This window comes from Ostrea edulis, chromosome 10 (assembly GCF_947568905.1).
Source record: "Ostrea edulis chromosome 10, xbOstEdul1.1, whole genome shotgun sequence".
Taxonomy (NCBI): Eukaryota; Metazoa; Mollusca; class Bivalvia; order Ostreida; family Ostreidae; genus Ostrea; species Ostrea edulis.
The window spans coordinates 13631582-13643016 of record NC_079173.1 but is presented as its reverse complement, the minus strand read 5'-3'; the positions used below and the strand labels follow the sequence as shown (position 1 = coordinate 13643016).

General features: G+C 34.4%; 1 protein-coding gene across 1 annotated transcript; it reads right to left on the bottom strand.

Annotated features, from left to right (window-relative positions):
- Positions 1 to 5792: 5792 nt before the first annotated feature.
- On the bottom strand, positions 5793 to 11345 carry LOC130050974 (uncharacterized). Its single transcript, XM_056152024.1, has 6 exons — positions 11206 to 11345; positions 10657 to 10759; positions 10281 to 10378; positions 8745 to 8835; positions 7580 to 7695; positions 5793 to 6016 (listed from the first exon to the last, which is right to left on the bottom strand). Exons 1-6 carry the CDS (start codon positions 11302 to 11304, stop codon positions 5867 to 5869), a joined length of 657 nt encoding a protein of 218 aa, XP_056007999.1. The 5' UTR covers positions 11305 to 11345; the 3' UTR covers positions 5793 to 5866.
- Between the last annotated feature and the right edge of the window lie 90 nt (positions 11346 to 11435).

Below are 11435 nucleotides of genomic sequence, written 5' to 3'. Positions count from 1 at the left end.
CCAAAATTGGTAGAACAACCCCCCCCCCCCCACACACACACACACACACACACTGACACCCCTTTCATAAATTTCCGGATCCGCCCCTGCCCAAACGGGACTGGAAGAAACACGATTCTTGAACAAAAGAGAGATAACAGCTCTCCTATTCTTTTTTTTTTTTTTTTTTTTTTTTTTTTTGCTTTTTTTTTTTGTTGTTGTTGTTTTTTGTTGTTGTTTTGTTGTTGTAGTTGTTTTTAGCTAAAATGATTTGAACCATATTGATGACTACTCAACGGCGTTGACAGGTCGCTAATTATTTACAATTTTTTAAGAAACAAGATTACAAAAGGTATGGAATCTTCAGTTTCAAGTGTTAGGATAAATTTACTGTATAAAACGATATTTGTTCTTTGCGATTTTTAAAATGAAAATGTTAAATATTGTGCGGTATCCTTCATGAAAGTGACCTGATACACTGTAATCCTTCGGATTCTAAATGATTATTGAGATGTGTTGTAAGTAATCACTAAAAGGTTTAGCCAGATGTAGTTATTGCAATTTCCCGGATCACCAGATTTATACAATGCCATGACCAATGAGAGGTTCAAGGATTCTGGCATTTTACCAATCTGGAGAATTTTGCTGAAAAGTTTGACTTGCACATCAGCACTAATCTTCATTAAGAACAAGGTATATACATGTATACCAGAACATTGACTAGATATTCTAGTTTCCTTCTTTAGAAGTACATGTAAATGGAAAATCGAAGAGCTTATTTTACATACATGTAACTTACAAATGTTTTAGTTTTAGTTAATGTTTATACTTCAATGTGTAAAGTTCAATAGAGTATGAAAGTGTTTAACGCAATCGATATTTGTATAGGCGACTCTTCCTCAGATTTCAAAGATTTCCATTTTCTTTTCTTTTTTCTTTTTCTTTTTTAAAGTTTGGATTTAGATCATAAAGCATATATAAAATGTGTTCTACTACAAAATGTGCTGCATGACAATGGTATGTACATGTACAATACAAATAGTGACATTCTAATATATGTTTTGGAGTTAAACAAGGAGACAATTTAAGTCCCTCTTTATTTAAGATTTTGTTGACGATCTACGATAAGGTAATTACTACATGTACAGGTAACCCTGTATCGTTAGGTGATATAATTTTAATCACATGTTCTTTGCTGATGATCTTGTTTTATCATCAAAATTGATCAGAGGCCTCCAAACTTTTAAAATAGTGTATGTGTAATAGGATTAAATCCTCGGTACCTAACGGCACCTCTTTTTGTAATAGGAGAGTTTGACCGTTTTGACACTCTTTGATATAATTGGTCACCCACACCTTTTTTATTACTTCCCAGGTTCTTTTAGATTTGAATTCTGTTTGGTCTTATTTTCGAGTATTTTAATATATGCTGTATTTCACACATTGAGTAAGCTGTAATGACATCACAATTCAGCAGACAATTACGTTTATCTAACAACACAAAGATAAGAAGATATTTGTACTTATATGTGATATCAAACTTAAAATGGTATTGTTGTAATAAGATCCATAACTATCCTCGTTGTTGAAACAAAGCATAACTTTTGTTTTTCGTAAGTTTACAATCACCTTCCATTTCATATATAGCAGGAATGATTTATATGCATATTATTTATGTTACCTGTCTCTGACTTTGTACAACCTTAATTTAGTTCTTAGTGAAATCTTATTCCACAGTTCCTGTAAATACTGACGTGTTCAAGCATCTAAACAACCTTTACCTTTCGTAATCTCGGTTAAGATTCGGTTTGGGTGAATACTTGGACTGATGCCTTCACCGAATCCTGGAGCAGTCCTTCATAATTCATGTCTGGAAACTTACTTTTAGCTTCGACTGGTTCTAGCCATTAAAGTACACTTAGGTGACACTGTTCGCAAATATCTTGGCATACTTTTATAATCAAATGGTAGTTTAAAATTTGCTTGTGCTGATCCAATCTCTACCCAGAGTTATCGTTCCTTACACTCACATATATAATACCTCTGTAAAGAACTCAAATTAACCATTGTTATTCCACATGTAAATCCACTTTTTTATGGCTAATAAAACTAAGAACTACTTTATAAAATATCAGGAAAATGTAGGACAAGCAACTATCTGTAGATTTTTTCCATTACTATATATTCTTCATGTACCTACATGTATGTGTAGGCCTAGTGCAATAGAACAATCCAATATCCGCGTCTCAACTCAAATCAATGCTTCTTGTGTCACAAAAAGACTTGACATCTACAGGATATTTATTCATTCACGTATATTTTTGTAACTGAAGTCGAAACCATATTTTATTTAAGAATACATGTACGTGCCATTTTACAAAAATGTTCGAGACGTTGACAGATGTATATGTGAGAGCAAGGAACGACAACTCTGGGTAGAAATTGGTGCTGATCTTGCAGCTAAAGCCAAGAAACCTTACTTTGTCCTGAAATATGAACTCCCCTTTGGCTCACATCACATCTATCACTCAACTTGTGGTTAAAACTATATGAATCTATTCTTGTTTCAGTTTAAACAAACTTGTTAGAAATTTGTATCTCCAATTTTGATACAAATTTCGATTCGAAATGATTCATCGTGAAAAACATTCTAGGCATGCACAACAAAACATCAGGCTTGGCTGCAAGTATTGAACTATTGTAAGTATATCACATTTAAGAAAGGTGAATATTACTAACAGTGATTAATTTCACAACTCCTATAAGCACTACAAAATTCAAAAACGTTTACGTGAGAAAAAATCTCTTGCCGTGGCCTTCAATGCGACATTTAGATATATTGACGACGTTTTATCTATTAACAATAATAATTTTCATTCATATATCCCTGTGACCTCGAGATAAAAGATACCTCAGAGTTCTTAACATTTACTTTGTATTTAGATATTTATTGCAAATAGATAGTAACGGCAAACCAACAATTCAACATTATTATAAACAGGATGATTTCAGCTTCTCCATCGCCAACTTCCTATATTTATGTAGCAATATTTCATTGTCACCTGCATAGGGTGCTTATACATGAACCTCTTAGCTGATTCGGTATACAAGAGCTTGTTCTGCGTATGATCAGTGTTTAAATCGAGGCAGGCAACTGACAAATAAGTTGATGGTGCAGATGTTTCAACAATTTCATTTAAAGTCAGCATTTCGCAAATTCTATGGTAGTTATGACAATCTAGTTTGCTAATACAACCTATCATTGGGTCAAATGGTGTCTGACGTGGTTCATACTTATTGTTAGGCAGTTCTTGGTACACGAATTTTGACTGCGGATAACTCCGTTTACCTGATCAAAATATAGGACTCACGGCGGGCATAACCGGTCGACAGGGAATGCTTAAACTTCTCTTAGACACCTGATCCCACCTCTGGTATATCCAAGGGTCCGTTTTTGCGCAACTCTCTATTTTTGTATTGCTTATAGGAGTTATGAGATTGATCACTGTTCGTTATCTTCGTCTTTCATTGTAAATATGGCTTCTTTCCCAGTACAACCCCCTCATTTTTTCAACATTAGTCGTAATGCAACCTCTCTGGAACAGTTCTCTGTCATGCTCAACCTGCTGCTTTTACTGACTACTTCTTATATTTACATTTGAAATGTTGTTGCCTTCAATATTCTACCTACTGTCATTTCCTCATGGATGCTATGCAGATGTGAACAATGTGCATATCATTTTTTATAAATACATGTATATGTTGCTAGGATCTAGAAATAAATAAAAGTAGAATGTAAAAATAAAACAATGAATTTCAATTTAGAATACACATGGGAGTATGAACTGCAACATTATACGACAGCATATCTACCTACTACCTAGTCCTTGTTGCGCCCATGGACACATAGGGCAAGGACTAGTTTCTTCCACTCATCTCTGTCTTTAGCAGTCTTTTCAATTTCACCCCAGGTCATGCCAACCTCTCTCATTTATGTTTCAACGGTCCTCCTTCAGGTGGTCTTTGGACGGCCTTGCTTTCTTTTTCCTTCTGGAGTCCATCGAAGTGAGACCCTAGTGATGTCATTGATAGATTTCCTTAAGACATGCCCAATCCATCTCCAGCGGTGTTTCATAAGTATTGTGCGACAGTATCCTTTACATGTAGTGCTAGACTTTTGATAATGCCAAACTATGTTTGGTGACATTAAGTATGGTAGAGAGCAGATATTTAGATTTCTAAAACAGTAAAATTTGGATAAAATGATAAAGTAATAAAAACAACATAGAGACTTGAGCAAGTCTAATGAAGTGCTAACGCTAGATATTTTCAAGTTTTGCTTTCTAAAATTCGTACACTTTTGTTTAGATTGAAATGTCTAAATATCAAGTATTCAAGGACCAATTCTTTTAAATGAAAGGTGAAAATAACCAACAGTGATCGATCTCATATCTCATTTAAAGTCATATGACTCCTATACATAATTCCTATGATTTTAGAGACAATGCTTCAAATGATTTTCCCAAAATATAAATAAGATGACCACGTGACCTCAAAGCAATCTCATTGGTTCCCTCAGTACGGTTGATTTGGTAAAATATCATTTTGATATTTTGAACTGTGATGGTGAACTCAGGACGACCATGTTAGATATAACTTTTAGAATGCCGTGGATGAAACTTACAGTGTACCAATGTTTTACAAACAGATACAAAGATTCACAATTTTGTGACGTCATACAAACTTAGAAGATTTGCGAAACAACTGTGGTACACAGTATGTGGAAAACCGTATCATTTCCAACTTTTGTAAAGAAATTATTTATCTAGGTCGGAAAATGACACGCCAAACTAGAAAAATTATGTTTATTAAATCTCATTAGGTGTAGGAATGTCACGGTGGATACTTAAGGAGATAATATGATGATTTCTGTCATTATGTAAGGGTTAAAAGCGGACCATTTTACTATATAGTTAGTACATTTGTTATGGAGATGTAATGATAACAAACATATTTTGAATCAGCTAAAGGTTGAATTGTTAGTACAAAAGGTCAAACTAAATATCATCTTGCTTATTAATAAACACAATGTTAAAGCCCCGTGGTGGTTTAAAGAGCCTGTGATAATTGTCATTCATATGTCGATTCGATAGATCCTTGTGAACTCAAAATAAAAAAACTCCAAAGTCCTCTACATCTGTTTCGTATTTAGATATTTTATTGAAAATAGATATTAACGGCAAACTAACTACTCAACTTTAATGACAAACGGGATGATTTCAGCTTCTCCATCGTCAACTTCCCACATGTAGTGATATTTCATTATAACCTGCATACATGTATGGTGTCTATATCTCTCAAATGATTCGATACGCAAGACCTTGTTCTGCGTATGATCAGTTTTTAAATCTAGACAGGCTTCTGACTAACAAGTGAATGTTACAGCAGTCGCATTCCGCATCAAGCAAAGCTATTGTTATGTATAGCTACAACGGGTGTGTACATTACTGACAATTCCAACAAAATGTGATAAGTGACAACAAGTACAATTAGATATTGCGCAAACTATAATGTTGGGATGTGTAGTTTTCGTGAGAGTGAACCTCTTGCTAGTATTAAAACATTCCTTTCTATGTTAGTTTGAGCATTCTCCATTATTTCAAATGATCAGACTGTGCATAATGTCACAATTCAATCAATCACCGGCAATGGTGACGTCTCCATATGAGTGAAAAATTCTCGAGTGGGCGTTAAACAATATACAATCAATCAATTAAACTATATTTCAAATAAAGCCTCGGCAAATAACAAGACAGGGTTTGCAGATTTTTATTGCCTATGTTCACATGTAAAAGAAGTGCTATTCGGATAACGTACAAGAGGGAGTTTAACAGTCCCATTCACATTTATCTTCACCCTCGTTATACCGACATTCAGGTCTGTCACCAAGGGCCCCGGACTCTGGAGGGCAACGACGAGCCCTTTCCGCTAGATTACAAGTGTTTTTCTCTGCTGCTCCAAATATCATGTATTTTGCCTGTAAATGTCATAATCATAATCATTGGCAAATTAAAGAAACTAGACTACAAAGAATTGAAAACAATGATCGAAACAAGCATTAACTAGAGCTGTCCTGTAATGAATGCCGCATTACTGCCTTCCCTCATTTAGTGTTACCATTGCGCAGTCTTAACCTTTAAAGTTAAAGGAGCATGGACACGATTATTAATAGAAATTGAGTCAATTTGACAGGATATTTTTAATCATAGAAATAAAGATCTTTTGTGAATAATTGAATTAAAAATATCTTACATAGTATTTATTTTGTATTGACATACTGACAAACTCCAGCTACCAAAATCGTGTTTGTCAACATGATTGTCATAGTCGGGAAACCACGTCCAGAAGTGAAAACACCATGTTTTCTAAAAGATGTGTCAACACCGTTTATGATAATGATAAAATGATAAATCAATTTAGGGAGCAAGCAGAAAGAAGAAAGCACAGAACACTTTCGTTTTGAGCTTTTTTTTTCACCGAAGCCATCAACTTTAGCGAGAAGCTGATAGTTGAGTCATGTGACACGCAAACATAAACAAAACTCTTGCCCTGTTTTGTATATGGAAGTTTAGATGTCTTAAATACATCTTTGTGTCGTGTTTTAAATTAATTGGTTTCGTTGCTTTGTTTTACACATCAAATACTATCATATTACTAATCAAATATCTAAATTCTGATTTGTGATTATTAATTTTATTGATTGCACATTGTACAACAGTCACGATTGTTGGTGAGTATTAATTGTAAAATACATTTTATTTTTGAAAAATAACGACCGTGCTTCACGTTGCCATACTTCATGAAGCGCACAACGCCTCCTGGCGTATGACGTCATGCACTGTTAAATTTGACTATTATTTCTTATATATATTTACATTCTACTTTCATGTTTGTAGACCGTTGCGAAATGCTTGAATAATTGCAAAAAATGTGTTAAACCCCAAACAATCAATCAAACATATCCGTTGAAATACCCAGTGATTAAAATAGACGTACTATTTTCATTAAGATTCATACGCACATTATTTACAACTGCAGTGCATTTATGAGGATGTTAATATTGTTGATATTTGCCCCCAACTATAATCGCTGAGGAGGAATAACAAATTATGAATCCACATAAATTGGGAGCATTTGACTATGGCCTAATATGATCCTGCCACACTTAAGGTGTTTCCATACAATTCTTCGATCCTCGATTTTGGTCTCATTTACTCCTGGGTTTTTGTTTAAACATTTTTTTAATTAATCTAGCGAAAACAAAAATTGAAACGGTTTCAGAAAATGGCTGGTTGTGTTTCTTACCCTGACTTTTTTCTCAGCATTGTACTATATGTGTTTGATCCTCGATGTGCAAATAAACAAGCAAATAGCATTAGTTTCGATGGTACACATAAAACGGGGAAATAATTAGATGAAAAGGACAAATCTAGGTCCCAGTGGTCGAGTGCTGGTGAGGAGAGGAAAAATTGCATTCTTTACGCACTCTTCGCAACCCTTGACATGGTATATAAGCAAAATGAAAATATTTGATACATACTTTGCATCTGCAATCGTAGTAAGTATCCAAAGGAAATATTGTGATTGTATCAAGAAGCGGGTAGGGTGAGAACATACTACAGAGGCGGATCCGCAATTTTCCATTGTCCACATCACCTGGAAAATATCAATCAGTTATACAGTTACATGTAACACCCAATGACATTTATTCTGTTACCTAACCACGGAGGGAGAATTGTTATGGACTAATTTATCATTTATCGGCAGGGGGACAGTTTTGGTGGATTTCATGGCCCGGAGTGGCACTGAGATCTATTCAACTCGCACAAAATGAACGATTAACCCATGTGCCATTAAGGTGTATAGTCTCAGAATGGAATGTATATACCATCAGAATAATAATCATATACACTCATATAGTAATAGAAACACCATTTTATTGTGCATTATCGCACTACAGTCACATGATTTTGAAATGTTGTCATTTTCAACCTAGCTGGTTCCCTTCCCAAGGACCTGGACACGATTTTGGTACCCAAGAAATATTTACATATCTAATCAATGTTACGATATTATTTGGTTCGTGTAAAACATAGCAACAAACCTAGATTTTCAAAAACTGATTCAAAGATGTAAACGAACAAAAATACAAGGCACGAGCCCGGCTTATGTCTACATGTCACGTGACTCAAATATCGGTTGTAAAGCTTTTATAACAAAACTTTCCGTTCTTTTTTTTATCTGTGCGTACTCCCATAATTGATTTATCATTAATGTATGTCGAAATGTTGAACACTTTTGAGATGCATGTATACGATTTATAATCTTGGTGTTGTCACCCCTGCACGTGGTTGGCTGTGAGACGGACACGATTTTTGGGAGCCAGATTTAAAGTAAATACAAAGTATATACATGTACTGTGTAAAAATATTTCTGATTCACTGCATGATTTATAAATAATCATTATTTCTATCACAAAGAAACTGTCAATTCAATAATTTCAATCAATCAAAAATCCTGTCCATGCCCCCTTTAATTTCGCTTGGAATGCCCTTCTAAAAATCCATATTGTTAACAAATTATAAAGACGTATATAAAACTCCGGTAGTAACTCGAAACTCATAATATAATCAGTTCACTTTAGATTTGCTCATATATACAGCGTACACTTATAAAATCCTTCGCAAAAGGGTTGATTTAATTACCATTCAAAAGATACGCAGTTTTGCTCAGCTTTACGCCACACACGGATTCGGATCCAGCGGTAACAACTTGTGCAGGTCCTTTACTCATAGTCTGAAAAAAAGAGTAAAATTCAAATATCAGGCAGTCTTTATTATGGGAGGGAAGTGGCAAGCCGAAGAAAGTGTTGACTTTACTATTGTCTAATATTCTATTAAATGAAAACATCATTATGATATTTTGCAAATATTAAAAAACCTTAATGAAATCGGACAAAGGTGGTGATGGTGGAGACGGTCAATCCTCAGTAAGTGGATTCAATTCATCTATTGAAGTTTACATCATAAAGTCCATTGTTACCATAATTAAGTAGGAAGGGAGACAATCTCAACCTTACCCACACTCCGCGCTGGCATGGGGTGGGTCTTGTTATCATAAAATGTATCATGGCGCTTGAACTTCAAAACCAATCATTTAATTTTACCTGTTACACGCTTTTTCATTGGTTGAAAAATTATTGGAATATCGTATCCAACGAAAAAAAAAAATGACCGGAACTACTTTCTATTGGAATGTTGGGGATTCCTCTGGATGCTTTGTATTTATATATAGATTAAGAATTCCTGAATAGAAAAACTTAACAGTTATATCGATCTATATAAATTTATTACACAAAAACAAACAACTATCAAATATAAATTGTAATTGACTATGCAAAATGAAATAAACGTGGCTATTTGAGGACCCAAAACAACACACGTCTGCTTCTGCAATTCCGGGCTGAGAGTTAAATGTATTCAACCGGGGATGGCAATAGTCCAGTTTGTACCTTGCGACAATTTCGTTCATGTCACAAACCCAAATATCAGATACACCACACACGGCTTCAGAGATACTGCAATATTGTAGCTCTTAACGACTATGGTTTTGAATTCCGGCATAATGTTTAGGAGTGAGCACCGTAACGAGGCTTCCGTTCGACGTTACAACAGCTGTGACGCCTTAGAAATTAACTGATAAAACTCGAAAAACCCTCTGTAAAACACACTTGTCCACCTGGAAGCCGTGACAACCCTCAAGAGAACCCTACATGACATACCACATTTTGATTATGCACGTGTCCCACGCTTAAAATTCCTGCAATTTTCTCTCAACAGCACTTATCTCTAACTCATCCTTTTAAAACTGCATTCTTCAGTCCACAAGAAACCCATTTGCTCAACAGTAAACAACAGTTCGTGGAAGTCGCCATTAGGCCTAATGGATTTAGTTGGGGTTTTTTTATTTTTAAAGTTATGTATTTACAAATTACTACTTAGTATCATTGCGCGTAACGTAGCGTCATCCAACGAAAAAATAATAAATTCATTCCTTAAACAAAAATATTACAATGTTACATGTAGTTCAGGTCTGTGTTGCAAAATATCTGTCAAACACATCATTGTGTTCATTTGAAAATTTATTTTTCGAGTACCTGCGCACATGATTGCCATAAACTGTAGAATGTATTCTCATTAGAGAAATTTTGATTTAATACATCTAACAGCTAGTTTACTTACTCCTTTATATACGTGCAAAATGTCCACGTCATAGATCCGTTGGCCAATCCCGGGAATTCTCTCGCCACCAGTCATTCCAGTAACATTTGCAATCACGACTGAAAATAATTTTATACTGTATAAATTAAACACATTCAACCAGTTGATGATGTGTACGGTGCTGGTTTAGGACAGGGGGAAGAATTCTTTAAAAGAAGAAATCCGTTCACACAAAATAAAGCTCATTCCCACGAAATAAAATTCGTTCCCTCGAAATAAAATTCAACCCCATGAAGTAAAATTATTTCCTCGAAATACAATTCGATCCCATGAAATTAATTTCGTTCCCACGACAATATTTTTTTTTTTCAATAAGCTGAAAATGAAATGGACTTACCGTTGGAAGATTCGCAGTATTTAGTTTGGTGGTCTCTGGGGATGCATGTGCACCCTGTAATTCCCGATATATGTGCCAATAAAGCAGTTAAAATGAGGCAAATCTGGAAAATATAGGAACAAATGTACTTTACTTTGAGACATATTTAACTGAAATACCATGAACAATATAAGTAATATTGGCTGTCATTTTGGTGTAAAAATTATTTGTTGTAATATTGTGCTTTACCATTTCAATGACAGGAAAAAAAACTAAGGTACATTATATATAAACTTTTGTTATTGATATTTATGCTAGAAAATCAATTTAGAGTTTCAGAACGCAGCAAAATTACATTATTGTCTTCCCGTGCAAGATAATTATTTATACATGTATAAATTACTGTATATTCAATAGAACCGAAATCTTTATTTTGATAAAATAGTCAACTTAGTTTCATCAATGATTATGGTAAAAGTTGCGTACAAAACTATTTCAAAACAAAATAAAATGTTCCGATTTAGAGTTATTGTCGCTTTAAAATTTATTTTTAAATTATCTCCTTCTTACTTGCATGGCTCTGTTCGAAGATGGTGATCTACAACCTTGGGTGTATCCTTCAGTTCTTGCTTTATATATACTAATACACCCTACCCTCAAAGTCATCATTTAAATAAATTATGTTATTTTTGCTAGCTACTGGCGAGATTATATCTCTGTTTATCATACTATCAAAGGTTAATGTGCTAGTTTTAAACAGGGTTTATTTTTCAATCATGACAGATAATGATAGCGATTCA